This window comes from Stylophora pistillata, chromosome 6 (assembly GCF_964205215.1).
Source record: "Stylophora pistillata chromosome 6, jaStyPist1.2, whole genome shotgun sequence".
NCBI lineage: Eukaryota > Metazoa > Cnidaria > Anthozoa > Scleractinia > Pocilloporidae > Stylophora > Stylophora pistillata.
The window spans coordinates 4268452-4290240 of NC_142524.1; the positions used below are offsets into that span (position 1 = coordinate 4268452).

The 21789-nt window shown below is 39.3% G+C and overlaps 3 protein-coding genes across 7 annotated transcripts; 2 read left to right on the plus strand and 1 right to left on the minus strand.

Moving 5' to 3' along the window:
• Window positions 1–9: 9 nt before the first annotated feature.
• On the minus strand, window positions 10–1585 carry LOC148727823 (uncharacterized). The gene has a single exon (XM_088724691.1). It carries the CDS (start codon window positions 929–931, stop codon window positions 65–67), a length of 867 nt encoding a protein of 288 aa, XP_088580817.1. The 5' UTR covers window positions 932–1585; the 3' UTR covers window positions 10–64.
• Window positions 1586–7408: 5823 nt separating this feature from the next.
• Window positions 7409–14722, plus strand: LOC148727824 (uncharacterized). Of its 5 annotated transcripts, none has more exons than XM_088724695.1 (6): window positions 7409–7591; window positions 8392–8489; window positions 9496–9547; window positions 10536–10626; window positions 11154–11313; window positions 14626–14722. In XM_088724695.1, the coding sequence occupies exons 1-5, from the start codon at window positions 7555–7557 to the stop codon at window positions 11299–11301; spliced, it is 426 nt and encodes a 141-aa protein (XP_088580821.1). In that variant the 5' UTR covers window positions 7409–7554; the 3' UTR covers window positions 11302–11313; window positions 14626–14722. The 5 variants fall into 5 exon arrangements, with proteins under 5 accessions (XP_088580821.1, XP_088580822.1, XP_088580820.1 ...); XM_088724696.1 differs by lacking the exon at window positions 14626–14722 and adding an exon at window positions 13869–14001; XM_088724694.1 differs by lacking the exon at window positions 14626–14722 and adding an exon at window positions 11750–12937.
• Window positions 13817–20047, plus strand: LOC148727825 (E3 ubiquitin-protein ligase pellino homolog 1-like; the record flags this gene model as incomplete). The annotated part of the gene is made up of 8 exons (XM_088724872.1): window positions 13817–14044; window positions 14626–14826; window positions 15094–15276; window positions 16070–16168; window positions 16977–17075; window positions 17366–17494; window positions 18271–18386; window positions 19365–20047. Coding segments are annotated over 8 exons (1179 nt in total), but the record flags the coding sequence as incomplete, so codon positions are not given.
• Between the last annotated feature and the right edge of the window lie 1742 nt (window positions 20048–21789).

A 21789-nucleotide genomic window follows, 5' to 3' on the forward strand; every position in this document is an offset into this window, starting at 1 on the left:
TATTAGTTATGAATAATAAATGATGACTACGCATTCTGCCCTATTTTAGCTGAGAAGATAGAAATCAAGTCGATTCTTCAACAAACCCTTTAAAAAATGTAACGTAGCTACAGAAGTGTATTAAGATTGTACCTTTCTGGGTTGTATTATTTTGTTCTTTCAATTCATCTATCTTCTTCTCCAATAAAGCAAGGTCTTCCTTACTTACTCCACCTTCAACTTTTTCCTTTATTACATTTGTCAACGCCTTTAATTCATCAATACTTGAACCCTCGCCTTCGAGAAATTTGATTCGCTCTCGAAGCTCTCGATTGATACCGTGCTCCAGATTGCGAACTGCTGTTGTGGGAAAGTCGGACTCTGTCAAACTACCGATGACATCAATTGGGTCAGTTTCGATACCAAGAGCTTTGAATGCTTCTTTAGCCAGCTGCATGTATCGGTCAAATGTTGGTTTATCAATCTCCGACTTTTGTGAGTGACAAAGTGCATTTCTTAACAGTCGAAGCTGATCAAGCGCGAGTGTAAACGTCTCGGCTTGGTTTCCACTTGGACTCACCACAGATACATGAAACTTTCCATGAGGTATTTTAAGGTGCTTCAAGTACAACTCACCAAGGGTCCTCTTATGGCCTGTGCTGTCCAGCATAGCGAAGGACTTCGCATATATGGTAGTCTGAAAAAGGGCTGTGCAGTCCCATTCTTCATAGGAGAGGTGTGTAGGAACTTTGGACTTGCCACCCTCTTCAGCGAGGAACAAGTTCCTTACTGCTGTGGAGTCGTCCCACAATTGATATCCGGGCCGATGCCCAAAAGTGTTGTCCCACATGGACTTGAACGTTTGACGCAAAGCGTTTGCGAACTCATTCAACACGATGGAGGCAAACTTGAAATAATTCAGCTGCTTGTCACTAAAGGGCTGCAGTGACATGTTTGGCTCTGACTTTTGAGATCGCAGCAGTTGGATACAATTTCTTTAACAACCTAAACAGAGATATTTTGAGAGATGATTTATTCAGTGTAACATGTCAAATACACTTAATACACCCCATTACAAAAACGCTAACAACTGAAAAGCACTAACCATGAGCGATCGAACTAAACGGAAGTTGCGTTACATGACACTCATTCGCGCTTATTAAAACTTGAGATGAGGGTAGGAAGTTGCGACATGAAAACGATAAAAACTAGGATTTGACGTTTGAGAGTAGAGTGTACCCCACAAGTTCGGAACAGAACCTAGCAGACTCATAAATGTGCAAGTACATGCTGATAACCACAAATAAGTGTCGATCAATTGGAAGTTTGAACATCCCTCTCCCCTCAGGAAACATCCTGACATTTGAACTTTAAGAGTTGTGGTTCGTTCAAATTCCAGCCACCCCCCCCCCCCCCCGCTTCCTGGGCCAAAATTATGTTCAAATGCCTCACTTAAGTCCTGGTTCTGATGGTCACACTTTTTGTAAAAGTCAGATCAGTAACCATGACTTTCTACTCATTGACCAGCATTTACGAAAAAAGAAAAAACAAAAGAAAAGAAAAAAAAAAAAAAGAAGAAGAAGAAGAAAATGGACACTTCCGATTCATAGTCGCCATCCCTGAAAGTTTCGAATTCGCCTCCCCAAGGCACAGACGGATGGAGGATTACTGAAGCTTCGAATTCATTGGTGTAATAGTTGGTGAATATAAAAACTTTGGGGTCATCCGTTCAAAATTTACTTTATGGGTGTCATCATTTTTAATATCAAGAGAGTGATGTATCCTACTTATGACACAGTAACCCAGCTTCAACAGGAGGAGGTCATCATTCAATCAGTTTGGTGCGGGTGAGGTGGTGCACGCGCGGAGCGTGATGAAGCGCGACTTCTCACTTCGCCGTTTTAAACAAAATCACTATCGTTGACCTGTGACCCAAGAGGAAAATCGAACTGCTTTCTTTTTACTGTTTTAAAATGCTTTGTGTGCGGCGACAGCGAAAAAAAAGGAGAACAAAATTAAAAATAGATAAAAGAAACGACAGAAATAAAGTTTCCTACAAAATCATAGAGTTTTTTAACAATGCTCTCCTTGTTCACACTTAATGATTCAAATACACATTAATGGAAATAAAAATATTCCGCGCAATTTTATTACACGCAAATTTACATAAATTATTAAACCCCCAACATTCAGAAATGAAAGTCGTCTAAGTTGACATCACATTGAAGATGTACACCTTACGCTTTATTCTCTTATAACCCTGTATTCTCCCTCATCCTCTTTTTAGATGTATCCGAGGCTATATTAAAACTCTCGTGTTGCACCTTAAGTCGACCGGAATTCAAGAAACCGAAAGTGATGACGCAGTAACAAACACAACAAATTATTGGAAGCTTAAGACTTTGGAAAAATCCCGTAATGTGCATTTCGTAGTCTGACTCAGTCTCACCCATTCTTGGGACCCCTTGACTCGAGTTTAGCTTAGACTTCGAAATATATCATATCTTTCGTAGTCGGTAACTACACGAAAAGCGTCCGCAATGATTGAAGTTTTTAATTTATCACAGACCTCCATCGATATGGTGTTCTCATTTCTGTTGTGACTGTTTTTAAAAGCACGTAATATATCTCAGGTCGTAGCGACTAACAAAGGCTGTCAGAAAACGACAAGATGCGGCGATATTTCTTGTCATGTCATGAAAGATGCCGTTTGTCCAGCGAACCTCTATCATCGATTTTGTAGTAAATCTTGCTGAGAAAGTATATTGCAAAAATGTTATCAACCTACCTTGAAATTCAAGTTCAGTAAGTTGTCAAAAGTCTTGACAGCGCATGATGAGGCTGATTACCGTTATGAATCATGCACAAATCGAATAACTAGACCTTGAAATTAATTCTTAAACGGCCATCAATGTTAGAAACGCAACTCAAATCAACTTATGCATTGAAGCAGTGAAACTATTGTTTTTGGAAACAAATATGGCGTGATGGTCATAGGTCTGATGCGCTCGAGCTCGCAGTCCAAGGGAAATTTCCCTTCGTTTCGAAACTATTTAAAAAATTACGTGTAATATTACACAATTCCTGATCTCAAGTGAAACTCTCGTGTTGCACAGCACGTCGTAATCCAAGAAATTGGAAACGATGACGCACAATAAACACAACAAATTCTTTGGAGTTAAAGACTTTGGGAAAATCTCGTAATGTGCTTTTCTTAGTTTTACCCATTCTATCTGAAAGTTTGAAAGATATCTCAGCAACCACGCGAAAAGTTTAAAAAATTTATTGTTTCCGTAACGAGTGATTGTCATGATAGTTTTTCAAAATATTTCTTCTCTCTTTTTCAGTTGTGACTTTGGATTCGTACACAAAATTTATCTCACACCATAGGAACATCGATCAGAAAACATCAAGATGTACCGCATCCTCGGAGACCCAGGGGCAGTGAGTCGATTTCAAGTTGAGGGCAGAAGAGCCCCTGGGGACATTGTCTTACAAGACTAGTTCCAAACGGTCGCAGTCATTCTGGCATCTGATTGGTGCCAGAAAATCTTTGTGTTTTTCTGCCCAATCAGAGGGAAGTGTCGTTTGGAGTCCTTTCGTGTGTTTTAACACGCACATATACAACAAGCTCTGTTGCTCGCTATGTTTGCCTCGGCCGTGCGACGAAGCTTTGCGCGAGGGGAAAAGTTTCAGTCTCAGAACACAATGTAAGAGAAATCGATCAGATTGTCTGCGAAATCTTACCGGAAATTAAACTGAATACTTTCGCAGGTATTACAAGAGAACGAGTTTAAAAGTTTGCGAGGTTCGTTTTAAAACATAATAGTTGCAGGCATTGATATGTCGCATTAAACGTTAGATGAGATGTAAGCTTAAATATTTTTAGATTTTTTGTACAATTTGTTGTGACTGAAACTTTTTCAAGGCCGTGAAGTTATTTCGTCGCACGGGCCACGCAGGTATGTCAAGCAACTGGCGCTTACGTAGCTTTCTGTGCGCGCCAAATTTTAATCGTTGCTTTGTAGTAAAGTCTACAATATGGCCAAACTTGCAGAGAACGTTAAGTACGTGGACGACCTCCAGGAAGCGCTTAAAGAAAGCTTAGCTGTGTTTCCGGTTAGCTAATTAAAATCTGAACAAAAACTAATCATCGAGAACATCGTGGAAAGGAGATATGTTTTCGGACAGTTACCGAAGGGGTTTGAAGAAAGTTAATCTTTCAACTGCTGCGTTGAGTGTTCAAATTCTTGAGCTCGAAAGGCCACGGATCCTCTTCTAGTCCCTTGGTCATTGTCACTTCACCTCTTTTGTCGATAGTTGAAGACCAAGTTAATTACCTTTGATCATTGGGAATCGATGCTGCTTTTATTGGGGAAAACAAAACCAAAGGCAAAGAAATATTGGATGGAAAGGCGAGCTTGCCTTATTGCAAATGTCAGCTTAGTACAGGGTTATCTACCCACATCTAATAAACAAAAGTTTCCACGTTCAGCATTTCTTTTTAATTTTTCAAGCGAAGATTAGATTAGATTTTGGCCGGGCGTGCACAAAAAAATGCGTAAGCGCCAGTTGTTCGACATACCTGCGTGGCCCGTGCGACGAAATAGCTTCACGGGATTGGAAAAGTTTCAGTGACAGCAAATTATACAAAAAAATCTTGAAAGATTTAGGCTTACATCTCATCTAACGTTTAAAGCGACATATCAATGCTTTCAACCATTGTGTTTTATACGAACCTCCCAAACTTTTAAACTCGTTCTCTTGTGATACCTGCGAAAGTATTTAGTATAATTTCCGCTAAGATTTCGCGGACAATCTGATCGATTTCTCTTACATTGTGTGCTGAGACTGAAACCTTTCCCCTCGGTCAAAGCTTCGTCGCACGGCCGAGACAAACATAGCGAACAACAGGCTGGTTCAATATCATCCTCGGAGACCCAGGGGCTTTGGGTCGATTTCAAGTTAGGGCATGAAGAGCCCCTGGGGACATTGTCTTACGAGACTAGCTCCAAACGGTCGCAGTCGTTCTGCCATCTGATTGGTGCCAGAAAATCTTTGTGTTTTTCTGCCCAATCAGAGTGAAGTGTATTTTAGAGTCCTTTCGTGTGTTTTAACACGGACATATACCAATAGCTTTGTTGCTCGCTATGTTCGTTTTGGACCGTGCGACGCAGATTTGCTTGAGGTGAAAAGTTTCAGTCTCAGCACACAATGTAAGAGAAATCGATCAGATTGTCCGGGAAAATCTTAACGGAAATTATACTTAATACTTTCGCAGGTATCACTAGAGAACGTGTTTTAAAGTTTGCGAGGTTTGTATACAACACGATGGTTGCAGTCATTGATATGTCGCTTTAAACGTTAAACGAGATTTGAGCTTAAATCTTTCTAGATTTTTTGCATAATTTGCTGTGACTGAAACTTTGCCAATCCCGTGAAGTTATTTCGTCGCACGTGCCACGCAGGTATGTCGAGCAACTGGCGCTTTCGCCTACGTAGCTTTCTGCTTTCTGTGCGCGCCAAAATCTAATCTTCACTTTGTTGTAAAGTCGTTCACAATACGGCTTAAGTTCGTGGACGACCTCCAGCAAGCGCTTAGAGAGAGCTTAGCTGTGTTTCCGGTTAGCTAATTAAAATCTGAACAAAAACTTATTAACGAGAACATCGTGGGAAGGAGAGGTTTTTTCGGGCAGTTACCGAAAGGGTTTGGAAAGAGTTTAATCTTTCAACTGCCGCCTAGAGTGTTGAAATTCTTGAGCTAGGAAGGCCACGGATTCTCTTCTAGTTCCTTGGTCATTGTCATTTCGCCTCTTCTGTCGATTGTTGAAGACCAAGTTAACTACCTTTGATCATTGGGAATCGATCCGATGCTGCTTTCAACGGGAAAAACAAAACAAAAGACCAAGAAATAATGGATGGAAGGGCAGGTTTGCTTTATTGCGAATGTCAGCTTAATATTCCAGGGTCATCTACCCACATCTACTAAGCAAAAGTTTCCACGCTTTGCTTTTCTTTTTTTTTCAAGCGAAGATGAAATTAGATTTTGGCACGCACAGAGAGTTACGCAAGTACTGGTTGCTCGACATACCTACGTGGCCCGTGCAACGAAATAACTTCACGGGATTGGCAAAGTTTCAGTCACAGCAAAAAGCTCAAGTCTCGTTTAACGTTTAAAGCAACATATCAATGACTACAACCATCGTGTTGTATACAAACCTCGCAAACTTTAAAACACGTTCTCTAGTGATACCTGCGAAAGTATTCAGTAAAATTTCCGGTATGATTTTCGCGGACAATCTGATCAATTTCTCTTACATTGTGTGCTGAGACTGAAACTTTTCACCTCAAGCAAATCTCCGTCGCACGGCCCAAACAAACATAGCGAGCAACTGAGCTATTAGCATTTGTCCGTGTTACAACACACGAAAGGACTCCAAAGCACACTTCACTCTGATTGGGCAGAAAAACACAAAGATTTTCTGGCACCAATCAGATGGCAGAACGACTGCGACCATTTGGAACTAGTCTTGTAAGACAATGTCCCCAGGGGCTCTTCATGCCCTAACTCGAAATCGACCCACAGCCCCTGGGTCTCCGAGGATGGTTCAATATGTGCATGTTAAAACACACGAAAGGACTCCAAACGACACTTCACTCTGATTGGGCAGAAAAAAACAAAGATTTTTTGGCACCAATCACATGCCAGAACGACTGCGACCGTTTGGAACTAGTCTTGTAGGACAATGTCCCCAGGGGCTCTTCTTTCCTTAACTTGAAATCGACTCACTGCCCCTGGGTCTCCGAGGATGGATGTACCGTTCATGTTTCTTTTTATGTTACGAAAGATGCTGTTTGCGTAAGAAACATTTATCGCAGACCTTCATCAATATGGTAGTTAGTCTTCAGTTAAGTAGACGGAGAACTGCCATTTACCTATCTTGAAACTCAATTTAAAATGTCTGAAGTCTTGCCGGTGCTCAAAGAGGCTGACTACCATGAATTAAATATATATGCACGAAATCCGCGATTACTGCTCATTTTCACTTTAAAACTTGTTCCCAGTGTTAGGAAAGCGACGCAAGTTATGCACCGACTAAAGAAACATCTACAATCTATTGTTCTTGTGGTGTGATGGTCATTGATCAGATGCCCTAGTGAAAGGAAAATTCCACCTAGGAATTCCCCTGATAAGTTTCCGACGCAACAGCAGGTGATTTGATACTTTGAAATATGACTTTGATAATAAAACAAACAAAAATTCTCTTTAAAGCCTTTTAAATGATGCACAATTATGATCATAAATCTTCAAATAGCACTTTATTTTTTCGACCTGCTTTCGGCTGCTTTCGGCTCCTTTTCGGCTACGAGAAGCTGCGAACCAATAAAATTCTGAAAGAGACTGGTAGCTAATGTGATAGGAATGCCTGTCGATAATAACATAACCTTGAGTTTTCCTCTTCTAGCCGACTGATATTTGTTCTGCTAACAAAAATATTAACATAGATTAAGCGTTAAGTGCTTCAGATGAACTAAGGGAAGGGTACGTAAGGCCAAGAAAGAAGAGGTTAACAGATGCAATCAGGGGAGGCCTGGAGTGAGTTCGTCTCAGGTATTTGTTTCATATTGTTTTGTGAAGTTCGCTGTTTACAATATTTTTCTAACGATACACAGTTCTGGCAACGCGAATGAAACAACTTTCAAGACCTCGCCTCAGAGCTAAATCACCTTTCCTGCTTTGAACCCCCAACAACTTTGTTTTAGACGCTACAAAACAGAGTATTAATTGGTAATTTGATGATATCAACCAAGTTGATAATGTTAAGTATTAATTGGTAATTTGGTTTTATTAACTAAGTTGATAATGTTAAGTGGCCACCATAAAGATTTTAAAAGGTGACGTTACGTGTGTTAACCCTTCGTCTGAGCGAAGAGTATTAATAGGCACCATGGCCAAACCGTTTTGTGTCAGCAGTGCTCTAGCTATTTCTGATTTGCAGCTAAGGAACTGCATGTTTTGCAGTCAGACCCTGGCATTAAATAGCTTCATCATATATGACAGACATCCTGCATACTGCTAGGACCAGCAATCCAGACAAGACACTATACGAGGGAGGCAAGAGGGTTTGTACTTGCTGTGCGATAAAGCCCAAAATTAATATGTCACGCATATTGAACTTTTCCCTTTTAAAATCTTAATGCATGAAATACCGTTTTTAGTACAAGTTAATGGTATCTAGACAGGGTTGGTGTTGAAAAATGCTCCTGAACATAGTTTAACTCCAAGTCCTGGCCACACAATTGTGTTGATCGATAGAAGACCCTCCCTAAGGATCAGATTTAAACCAGAGCACCATATGTGGATACTGAACTTTGTCTCATTTCTCATTTAAACATAATATACATCCACAGAACATCTGTTTGTTGGCACCGTTCTTGATGGTGTGGTTGTCTTGACCAAACAGGGTGATTCAATCTACTCATGTGGGAACCTCAAAGACCTAAATCAGGTAAAAATTGCTATATTTGGCCTGTATTTTTAAAATGCTTTATTCTTATATTACTATGGAGTTAATTCTCCTAATTGATGACAATTTGTTTCTTTCTAAGTCAATCCTGAGGATTTGGTATTGCATCAAAGCAGTATCCCCTACAAATTAGGTATTTTTCTTAGTTCTCACTGCTTCTCTGTACGAGTCCTTAACCCTTTGACTTCTAAGAGAAACTAGCATTGAATTTCTCCTTACAATATCAGCCCTGAATCATTCAATAAGGTCATCAGAATAAAGGAAATGATTACTAATCAAGGAGCTCTTGATTGGTAAACAAATTCTCCTTGTCAGCAGATTAGGAAATGTAAAGAGAACAGTTGGGAGAATTTGCATACTCTGGTATCAAGGTGTAAAGTGTTATTGCAATAGGATTTTAATTCTGATTATCTTTGGAAGTGAAAGGTTTGTGGATGTCTGCTGGCCAGTTAGCCCAATGGATAGTGCGCTGGACTGTTGTGCAGGAGGTCGAGGGTTTGAGCCCCGGCCGGACCAACACTCAAGGTCTTAAAATATTTGAGAAGCATTTGCTACCTTTCTATAACATCAAGAAATGGTTAGATATTCTAGTCGTCTTGGATAGGGATGAATAAATGGAGGTCCTGTCTCCTACAGGGCTAGGGGTAGGAGACATTAATTTCCCACACACAAGATTACTGTGTGATGCAGGTCCACATCAGCAAATAGCTGCCATAATTCAACCTGCTCAAACAGATAAAGGAGATAGAGATAGAAGTTTCCTCTTGATAATAAACATCAATATCTGATGGTGAACCTAACCCTTTTAATTCCAAGATCTTTGAGGAATTCTCCTTGCTGTCTTTCAAACAATTCTTATGATCTTAGCCTATGAGAATTTGGTATTGGATTAACTATTAATTCCCTTAATTAAGTAATATTTTTCTTTTTTTCTCATCACTTGTCAGCTTGATATTGTTTTGATGTGAGACTTTTGTGATTTTTGCAGAAATACTGTACCCAGTTTCTTGTTATCTTTACCACAACATCTGAAGAACAAGGTATGTTCTGTTTTTCTAATATGAAGAAAATAAAGGCTACCTACAGGATGTTTCCCTGATTCAGCTTAGGAGATTTAGTAGAATAGTGAAATGGGACCCCAAGGAAATAGGGAGCTGAAAGGGTTGGGAGAGAAATGGGAGTGGAGTGGGAGGGGTGTGGGAGGGGCGTGGGAGGGGTGTGGGAAAGGTATGACACAACTATAAGGTGAGATATAGCAGGGCAGGAAGTTGGAGAAACACTTTGTTTATCATAATCTGCAAAGTTTCTCGCTTAGCATTGGGGATGGCATGAAACTTCGACATGTTTATGCCGTAAATTCTTTAATTTTCAACGATCGCAATCAATAGTACAAACATGTCATGAAAACAGTTACAAAACGGTGAGAACTGAGAAAGAAAACAAACAAGAACAACAAATAAACAGAATGAATACCTAAAAGAAGCGTCAATTGAAATTTTGCATTTTGTGTGAACCAAAGTGACGAAAAGAAGAGTTTACAGTCCACAAGGGCTCATCGATAAAAACACGTGTGAGGAAGCTACAGCCGAAAAACATGTGACCAAACTCCAACTTATGTATGTCACGAAACTTAACGCAAACAAAAAAGGAAAAAACAAAGGAAAAAACATCACCGTCTAAATTTAACTGAACACTTAGAGGCCAGAGAGAAGTGAGAGATTCACAGTGAACCAAGTTATATCCAGGTGGCCCACTTTCACAGGGAATGTTTTGTAAATAATTTTAATCAGCCAAACTAGAATTTGAAATCACAGTTCTGAAGGTATGATGGAAGTCATAAACACCTGCAGAGAGGGGTATTTATATTTTCACAGAATCATCAAAACATAACTGCAATCAACTGCCTCGCAATGTTGTGGGGTGCGGTTTTAACCTGCCTTTGAGGTTTCAGGTTGTTTTTGGTAACTTTAAGCTCCCCTCTTTAAACAGAAATAAATCATGGTTGATCCTTCTTTCATTTTCCTACAGACTCTGCTGTTTGCCAAAAGGGATTTATTCTGCAAACAGCAAATGGTGATCCAGAGATTAAATACATTATCTACAGAAAGAATTTTTGTAGGTAATGTGAATTATCCTTGCTGAGTTGAGAGGAAGGAATATCTGTCAAATGCTTTGTATTTGTTCCTTTTTTTTTGGACCCATTCCCTGTGTCCGCGATATGTACTTTATATTTGGGGTGTTACACAGGTGTATCTAGACATAGAGGAAGATATTTGTAATATACTTTTATTACCAGCTTGGTGAGCTCTAAGTTTCCCAGACTGCGTGATTTCATTGAGTTACAATTTTACACCAACTCTACCATTTGTAGGCCATAATACCATGTGAAGGTCACAGCTTTCTCAGTCTAAGACTGTAAAGTGCTTCCATTGTTAAATAAAGTTATTTATTTTATTTATTTATGTATTTACCATTATAATGATTACAGACTGCAAATTTTCAGATAGCCAACTTGAAGTCATGTTCATTGATAAAATTTAACAATACCCCCAAATGTTTTTTTTTTTTTTTGGTGTGATTTGTTTTTGACTGATTCACCCCATTACTCGTGTTATTGATAGATGTTTTTCTGCTCTGTTACTTCAGTGTATATGCAACGTCACACTATAACAGATCTGGAATCATAGTGTGCAGTCTATCCTATGGTATCTTGATAGCTACATACTCATTTCCGTGCACAAGTGTGAAGGCGATAGAAATAGTGGAGAACACTTGTGAACAGCTGAGAAGGTGACACAAGAACTGGGTAATATTATCTCACTTTCACCATTTAATGTTAAAATGTGCATTAGGTCTTCAGAGTGAACAAGCAAGAAATATTTGGCAGAACCTGAATCTTAAAAGCAGGGGTTTCATTAAGGGCCGGGCACCGGCCAAATTGACAGGTTGTAAGGATGGTTTTGCCCACCTGGTTTAACAATCTGGGGGAAGGTTTATCTTTGTTATAAAGAAGTTTAGTTCAAAAAGTTTTGCCTGCCTGTGAAAACCAGTTACCCTCCTGAAAACATTAATAAAACCCCTGTAAAAGGTGAAGCAAACCTTTCCTAGGATCAATTTTACAAGTTTCATGGTCATCAGTATTGTCATTGTCATCAATGCCATCTTCATCATTCTCATTGTCATCATCATCATTATCAGACTGTGTGTTTAGAAGTCAATATTTAACTGTTTATTTCTTCAAGGTATCAACCTAACAGATGTTTTTCAGTCAATCCTGTCTTTTGCAGTCGCTTATTATTGTTGCAAGACATCAGCTACATTCTGTAAAAGGAAAATGAAAAATTCCTATCAGAAGCCTTTGAAAATAATTTTTTAAGGTATCAGTAGAAATCATAATCCCAATTCAAAGGTGACTTAAGTATTTCAAAAAGACCATTTGGTGGTTGAAAGCTCTCACTGTTAAAAAAAAAATAGTAAATCAACAATACCGGTAATTTGGAATACAAAATAGACACTTTCCACCAACCTGAGATATCAAATCAGTAAAATTCTAAAAAGTTGAAGAGGCCTCAAATATTCATAAATAATTCATGTTGAGCTCTGAACTGTGATGAACCAACTGGTCAAAAGAAATACAAAAACACAAATGACTGTCTGAGTAATTAAATTTCTCTCAATGGATCTCATTAACAGTGAACTGGACCATGTCATTCAGATTCTTTTAATCATCATGATGATAATTTTCTAATAATTCAGCTTTCCTTGTTGGCTGGCATGATGTCTTTGTAAAGCTCACACCTATAGTTTTTTTTTTATTTTCCTTTCATCAGTACTCTGGGTAACACAATTTTGTAGTAAAATAAAATCAAGCAAACACTCTCTGGCTGATAAGTTAAAATGTCTACCCTCATGATGTGCTTCTTGGATAGTGTACTGATCTGCAAGGTTCTAAGTACGGAGACCGGGTCACCAAAGGAGAAGCATGATTTAGCACCTGACCACACATGACCTGTGTGACTCATTTAGTGAAAACCTGTAGATTTTCTTGAAATGTAGTACACACAAAGGCAGATTTGAAGTTGTCCCTTTTGAATGTGACACGTGAATTTTTCAAAAATTGGTGTGTGAAAAGGAATCTGGTTCCCCCCTTGGCTAATAAAGATGGAAATATGAATCAAACACACCTGTACCTTCAGCTTTATAGCCTCATTTTCAGCTACTTCAAAATCAGGTGGTCCCAGCTCTTTGAAAAATAAAATATGAAAAAAAATATAATTTAAGAAACAAAAAGTTATTAGAGAGCTGTATGTAAATCTGTGTGGAGAAGGGGTAAAAGATGCTCCCTAATTTAGGCTGTGGGTATGTGCCTTCCTGCCGAGTACATTTTTAAAATTTTCCCAATAAATTAGTCAGAAAATATTTTCACAAAATATTGTGAGAAAAAATCCTTGCGTACCCGCACTCCCCATTCCAGTACTTCTCATAGGTCATGTTGACTTCTTCAATATCTTCTCTCCTGCAAACATATTACAACTGAGTGACTAACACAGTGCAAAGACTAAAATGTTTTATGCATGTAAATCTGAGGCACAGCTTTCTACAAAGCACATCCAGAGATCCTTATTATCCCATAAATCCGTTCGCATTTAATTTAGTCCGACTGATTCCTTGGCAATAGCATGGGGTGGGGTGAGTGGGGGATGGAGGTTGGCAGACTGGGAGGTTACGGTTCTTAACTAACATCAGAGAATATCTCTACCAACCGAGAGGCCCTATTTCCTCTGCTGTAATGGCCAGGTGGAAAATAGGCTCCCTGAAAAATGAAAAACTATTGAAAACCCGCCATATTCTTTGCAAATTAGGATTACTGTTTATCTTTAACCAGGCAGAAGTAAATTTTGTCACATGATGGTACATACTTGCAGAAGAAACTTAAAATTTAGTTACAGCCTTCGGACCTTTTCCTTTAAGACCTAGTCAGGTTTTTTAACAAAGATTTCCAAGGAGGATTCTACTCCTCCCACCAACTGTGCTCTTGTCTTCCACCTCTGATGCCATAACAGAGCAGATCATTATTCAACGAATCATCATGAATCCTTATCAAGCCTCGTGGCACATAGGGCCTTCACAGAGCTTTTCCACTCCTCTCAATTGGTTGCTGTGGTCCGCACCTCCTCCCACGACCTCCAACCTGCCTCTTGCCTTTCTTTAACAGTGGCTTCATCAGCCTGGAGGCGTCCTGCTGGCTTTGGCTCCCATGCTTCATTAATTCTCTCTTATGAGGTACTGCCACAGTTCCCCTTTGAAATAGTGAATTCACTCTGCTTCTGGTTTCTGTAATACTTCTTTTTTTTTTTACAGGAGAGGGTTATCACCCCTCTGCTCAACTCCCAACCTGGAGGGCCAGTGGGATCACTCTTTGTCTGGCCCCTACCCTTCGACCTGTTTGGCATGGGTGTCCCTGCCAGGAGTGCAAGACTCCAGCCAACATAGCTCTAGTGGTCACTGGGGAAAGCAAGCCACCCCACCTCGACAAGGTGGAGATCCCAATCTAGGCAGATTATTCAACAAATGTTTAACAATTATTGGACGAGGTTGAGCAAAATATTGTGATTTGTCCATGGCGAGTAGATGAATTATTTGCCGAAGCCGAAGGGCAAGGCAAATAATTGACATGTGTGTGTATTTTTGCATTGGCACTATGTAGAAATTCAAGAAAGTATGAAAGTTAAACTTACCAGTAACTACAAAGCAAAGTGACGTGTACGTGTATTTTGCATTGGCACTATGTATAAATTCAAGAAAGTATGAAAGTTAAACTTACCAGTAACTACAAAGCAAAGTGACTTGTAAGTGTATTTTGCATTGGCACTATGTATAAATTCAAGAAAGTATGAAAGTTAAACTTACCAGTAACTACAAAGCAAAGTGACGTGTACGTAGATGTCTACACAGTGTATTTTGCATTGACACTATCTGGGTCACTGTGAGAGATACCTGTTACCATTTGGAGACTTTTTGTGTAATATTAAGTTTTAGGGTTACAATGAGGATTATCATAGCTAGATGAACAGTATAGAATTCAGTTTTTACTGGACTTTTTTTTCTTTTTTTGCAGATTGGCCGTTCTGCTGATTCTAAAATAGACTTTGTGGTGACTGACACAGCTCCTGGAAATAAGCTTTCAGATTTGAACCCAGACACACACAAGAGCAATATCTCCAGATATGCTTGTCGCATTGTCGTCGATAGAGAACCACCTTATACTGCCAGGGTGTTTGCAGCTGGTTTTGATAAATCTAGTAATATATTTTTAGGAGTAAGTTCAAAACTTTACTTTTTCAAAATAAAAATATACATCTCAATAAATTTTTTAAAAAAAATACTTGATTCTTGTTATACTCATTTTTATTAAAGCAGAAATTGGCATTTTTTAAACTTTACTCTATTTTGCAATGCTTTAGTCCTACAAGTTCAAGTCATTTTTATTCTGCTGGAGTTTGAATGCAGTGTTTGTAAGGCATTAATGCAGAAGAACATCTTTTTTTTTTGTCAAAGTAGAATACATCGTGATTTTGCTCAACAGGAAAAAGCCCCCAAGTGGCAAAATGACGAGAATTTGATGGATGGTCTGACCACCAATGGCATTCGTCTAATGAATGCCAAGGGTGGTCCTTCTTGTCAGCCCACAATATGGTGTGAAATATCAGTATGTGGGAATGTATATGGACTTCGTAGAACACGGTCGACCACTGAGAAAGGGAAGACTGTAAGTTCCAGTAGTTTACAGTACTAACTGATAGATAGACCTCTGTTTATTGTTATGTTGCCATCAGTTTCAACCAGTCACTGCCAAAAGGTTAAAGGACTGAGTAATGATGCTACCTTAGTAGGTTATATAGCACCTGGCAGGAAATCATTGCAGGGATGGCGCAGTGGTGAGAGTACTCGCCTCCTACCACTGTGGCTCGGGTTCGATTCCCGAACCCGGTGTCACATGTCGGTTGAGTTTGTTGTTGGTTCTCGTCCTTGCTCGGAGGGTTTTTCTCCAGGTCCTCCGGTTTTCCTCTCTCTTCAAAACCAACATTCCAAATTCCAATTCGATCTGGAAACAGTGGACAAGAAGAGCCACCCAGTGGATGTCCATTGCTAAATTACTTATTATTATTATTTATTATTTATTATTGCTATGATCACAATGTGTCAATAATATCAATAGCACCAATAACCCTTTTCACCCTTCAAACATGTAAATGGCCATCTGACCTCTAAGAGTAAATAACCTCTAATATCTCCCCTGAATCATGAGAAAATAAAAGAAATGATTACCAACTAAAGAAGCTCTTGATTGTTAAACAAATTTTCCTGATTAGCACTTTCAGAAATGAGTGGAGAACAGTATGGAGAATATGCATACTGATGTTAGGGTGTAAAGGAGGAAGGTTTTGATTGTTAAACAAATTCTCCTTGTCAGCACCCTAGGAAATGTATAGAAAACAGTATGGAGAATATGCATACTGATGTTAGGGTGTAGAGGGTTAATAACACTTATTCTTGTTTAGGTTGAAGATGAGTCCAATGATTTACTTGATGGGTCATTGATTGATCTCTGTGGAGCTGTGTTACTATGGAGATCAGCTGAAGCTATAAAGGAAATGCCTGTATGTTTCTCTGTCTTTTGCTTCACAAAATTATTCTTCACCATCAACCTTTAATTCAATTTTTCCATTATGACTTCATTTAGGGAACACTTTCTAAACTGGAAAAAAAAGTTGTCTTAATAGAGACATAGACACCCTTTAATCAAGATAATAAATAATTTGTTTCTAGGAGCTGACCAAATTTTCGGTTCTGTCCTCGTGTACCGGTTCACGAGAGCCGATACAAAAGACCGAACAATACACAACAGCTAATCAATGACTCCTAAACAAAGAAAGAACAATGGTAATTCCCTTGTGAACCGGTACACCAGGACAGAACCAAATTTTCTGTCTCCTGGAGGTGTTCCCTTAATGGGGTTGTTCCATCACTTTGGTATCACAGTGATTGTATAATTTGCCTTTTGACATTTTTAACCCTTCATAATTTAATTGATTGAGAGCCTTCAATAAATGCAAGTTTAACTTTATTTAGTGATGAATTAAGGACATGATGATTACTTCCATGTATTTCACATCAGAAAAGTTTTTTGATAAAGATATCTGTAATGCCACAAAGGGTGCAAGATAAATCCATTGCATTTAAATTTTAAATTTATATACAAAAATAGATTTCTTCTAATTTATAATTATTGTAGGACCATTGTATTTTAGAACAGATTTTCAGAATGGTTTCCACTCAATAGATGTAATTATTATTGGTATAATATTTATTTTGGAAGGAAGTGACATGATTTAATAAGCTGGAATTTAGATATGGCAGAACTAAACAACTGAGACTTAACTGTAATTTTTCCATTCAAACCTGTAGACCTTGGAAACAATTGACAAAATGAGGGAGTGCCTAAATGCTTCTCGCCCTCAGTGTCCTGTGGGTCTCACAACGTTAAGATTTCCAAGTCAATCAGAGGTAAGACTGAGGTTGTTCCTTTGCTGTTTTTTATTGAATCTTTGTTGCAGCAGTATTATTTATTTTTAGTGATGCATGTTTATTTGGGGAGGGAGGGAGGGAAGTGATATGCAAAACTCACCCCAATCCTTAGGGGAAGTACCTGTCATGTCAGTACCAAAGAGAATGTATGGAGAACAGAGTGGAAAACATCCATACTGATGTACATTTGTATGGATAGGAAGGATTAATGTAATATCATTGACACCCTTCTCCCTTTTAATTTTCCTGTAATATTTCTTTGTTTTCAGCCCTCTAGCAATGTGACCAATGCACAGCCATATGTTTACCTCAAGTGTGGTCATGTACATGGTGTTCATTCATGGAATTCACCTGAGAGAAATGTTGCAGACAAAAGAACTTGTCCAGTTTGTTTACAGGTAATAAAACCTGGCATAAGAAACATTTTGACAAGAAGAGGAGATTAAGAAAAAAACTTTTTCTACAATCTCAAATGAATTTTATATTTTATAGAATTATGAGAAAATTTTCTACAAGGATTCTTAAGGAAAAATTTAGACAGTTTAATGCAGTTTAATCCTTTACTCTCTTGAGTGACCAAGAGAGAATTTCTCATTACGGTGTCAAAGCATTATCAAGCAGACATGTTGTGAGAATAAAGAAAAAATATCAGTTCAAAGGAGGTTATTAATTGATCCAAAACCAATTTCTTCAAACTAATATTATAAGAATTTATATGGCAGATGGTAAGGAGAACTGATTAGGAGATCTTGGGAATCAAAGGGTTTATTGCCAGAAACATAGTGGGCTCTTCAATTTGGTCAGGGCAAGCTCCTGTGGAACATCTCAGCTATTTTGCAGTGGATCTCAGGGTTTAAGGGTAGTTTAGTGACAGTCATTTCACTCCTGAGTACTTAGTATATAGTGGGTGTTACAAGGATTCCCCTACCCCACCCACAGGCTCACTATTCCCATCCACTGATTTAGTCATTGTCAACGGGTGCCTGGAAATTACTGCCTCTTGGGTGGGTGGAAGGGTTATGACAACCTGTAGTGGGGAGAGGAGGGGGCGTAGAAAATATTCCATCAGCATGCTGGCTGGCCACTGTGGAAAATATTTGACACCAAAGGCATCCATCTTACTTTTAAGGTAGCTAGTGTCAAGCAACATCCACAATTTCCATTGCTTCACCAGGTCAGCAGGTATGTGCCACTGAGTATTGGAAAAGAACCTGCATTCAATCAGGGAGAGCCTGCTGCTACACATGCTTTTGTACCTTGTGGACATGTTTGCTCGGAGGAAACAGTAAGGTGAGGTTCCCTGCTGCTCCAGAATGAGATACCCTAGCAACTGAAGAACAGTTGCATCTGAAAGAGTTCAATTTGTCTTTCTCTGGTTAGAGTTCCTCCCTAAGACCTTTTGTAAGCTATTTGAACCAAAAAAATGGTTTATAATATGTAAAGTAACCTGTAACCTGTAAAGTCACACTATGTAACAGTAAAACTTTACCAATATTTTATCAGTTTGATAGTGAAGTTTAACAGAGTTCCAATCCTATACGAGACAATTTGTCAGCCAAAATACTAACTTAACCCTTGTATTCCACCGAGTGAACAAAGGAATTTCCCCTAACAATAACAGTACATTCTAAAGCAGAGAAGAGCTAGGTGAGAAGAAAGAAAAATATTGATAAGGGGAATTTTGTTTGATTGAATACCAAATTCTCAGAGCTGAAATTGTGAGAAATTTAGAACAGACAGTTTAGAGAATTGATATTTTGATCTTGGAGTACGTAAAAAGGTCAACAGATGCTTATGAAGAATAGAATAGATAGAATAGATAATAATCTTTAGACAGGGGCGTTTTCACAGAAGTGGTTTTCAGAACGGCCATGTAACTACCCACCCAACCCACCCCTGGGAGGACATCCATCACACAGTAATCTCGTGCGTGGGAAATTAACGTCTCCTACCCCAACCCTGCAGGAGACGGGACCTCCATTTATTCGTCCCTATCCGAGAAGACTAGAATATCTAACCATTTCTTGATGTTAAAGAAAGGAAGCATATTCTTCTCAGTTAATTTTAAGACCCTGAGTGTTGGTCCGGCCGGTATTGAACTCTCGACCTCCCGCACAGCAGTCCGGCGCTCTCCCAATTGAGCTAACCAGGCGGCGGAATGAACTGTTAATGAACTGTTAACTTCTCACAGATAACATCAACGTGTCTCGTTCATGAGGGAGAATCGATAATAAAGTGGTGTTTTTTTTTTTTATCCTTTTGATGCAGGTTTTGGCAACAACTTCCCATTCCTCATGGCTGTGATGCTTTTCAGGCCATATGCCCATTCTGTGCTCAGCCGCTGGAAAGTGAAGACGGCTTTGTCAAGTTGATCTTCTCGACCGACGAATAACATTGTAAATAAAAGATCTATAAAAAAGTATAACAATAAATGGTGTACAGCCTCACTGCAGCAATTGGCTTTTAATGACAGTAGCCGGCCTGAGTTGATAACTGATTAACTTATTTATAAAAAAAGCTGAACGTGTATTATTGTAATTGTTATTATTATTGAAACTTGTTAGATGTCTCTTTTCTGTTTACACTCTGCTAATATTTTCGAAGAAGTCGTATTTTAAAGCCACTAATTAGATGTGTAATTAAAGTCGTATACCTCTTTGCAATAAAATGTGGTCTGAGGTGAAGATAGTTCATGTTGATTTTCTTCTCAGCCAGTGCCTGTGAAATTGTTCATTGCTCTAACAGCTACTAAGACAGAAGTTAAACGTCTGATAATGTAAGAAGGTTGAAAACGAGTCAGAGGTGGCCTGCAGGCTGTTAGAATCAAGTTGTCAAACAATTACAAAAGCTTGTAATTCACGGTGTATAGAGAAAGTGAAAAGCCTAACTTACTTGCAATTAACTTAACTTTGAGGTAAAAAGGTCTTAAATTTTTCCTTTTCAAACGTTCACATTTTTGTTTTCAATCTTCGTTTGTGTGAATTTTGTGCGAGTAACGAGCCAACTGACTGAGCGACGGACTGACTGACTGACTGACCGAACGACTCTGACTGACTGAGCGACATTTGCTCCGGCTAACGCTCCAAACGTCACCTCTGAAACTCCTTGTGGTGGCCAATTTACATTATCAACTCAGTTGATAAAACCAAAACTACCTTGAATGACCGACTGACTGACCGGTTTGTAGCACATGTAGTCAACTCCAGGAAATTGAGCGACTATCTTCGCTGAAGAAGAAGATCGTTCCGCAAGACAAGATCAGTGTAAATGGAAAAACCTGCTTGGATCCACTAACTTAATCACTTGTCGTGACAAATGTGCAAAGGATGTCTTCTAGACCATTCGATTAATTTTGTACTTCTCTGGCACATTTTGAAAACATTTTAACTTAAAGCTTTAGCAATAATCGCAAAGTAATTTCAAGTTATCAAGTGTAACTAAATGTTAGAATTTTGATTTGGGATTATCTCTCATTCCCCCCCATGAGGCCAAGCTAAAAATATTCTTTAATTTTTTCCATTCAGAATGGGGTAGCAAAACTTCACAAAGCATGATAGGCGATTCAACTTCTCAAACATGTTCCTGGGCTGCAAAATCGAACAAGTTTTCGTCACTTTCTAAAACGATCAACCACAGTGACGTATTTGAAAAAAAGACGAAAAAAGGGTGTTTACAAAATGTCATGTGAGAGAAGGGATCGCATAATAGCGGCAGAGGTCGTGGATAGCGATTTAAATGTGCTCTGAATTTTTGAGTGTTTTTCAATGTAATGATCTATGGGCAGTTGACGCGCTTTAGAAGTAACGAGTTGCAATTGTGCGAGGTCGTGTTGTGCGCTGAAGCAAAGTCGTCAAAATCGTGCTTTGTTACTCTCAGTGATTCGTACTCGAACTCTGGGCAGTGTCTGGGTGTTCTTCTCCAGACAGTGTAGTTTGGATGGCAAATGCACACTGTATTGACTGAAACGCTGAGGCAAAGTCGCCCAAGAAAGTGTGTGTTAAACCAAGTCATTCGTAACTCCTCGCTGTGTCTAGGTGTTCTTCTCCAAACAGTTTCACTCGGATGTCAAGTCCACGCTGTTTGGACTGAAGCGCTGAAGCAAAGTCGCCCAACTCGTGCTGTGTTACTCCGAGTGATTGGTAACTCCTCGATATGTCTGGATGTTCTTCTCCAAACAATTTAACTTGGATGTCAAGTCCGCGCTGTGTTGACTGAAGCGCTGACGCAAAGTCGCCAAGCTTGTACTGTGTTATTCCTAGTGAATGATAACTCCTCGCTGTGTCTGGGTGTTCTACTCCAAACAGCTTAACTTGGATGTCGAGTCCGCGTTGTTTCGAGTGAAGCGCCGAAGCAAAGTCGCCCAACTCGTGCTGTTTTGCTCCGAGTGATTGGTAACTCCTCAATGTGTCTGGGTGTTCTTCTCCAAAAAGTTTAACTCGGATGTCAAGTCTGCGCTGTGTTGACTGAAGCGCTGAAGCAAAGTCGCCCAACTCGTGCTGTGTTGCTGCGAGTGATTCGTAACTGCTCGCTGTGTCTAGGTGTTCTTCTCCAAACAGTTTAACTCGGATGTCAAGTCCGCGCTGTTTGGACTGAAGCCCTGAAGCAAATTCGCCCAACTCGTGCTGTGTTACTCCGAGTGATTTGTAACCCCTCGTTGTGTCAGGGTGTTCTTCTCCAAACAGTTTAACTTGCA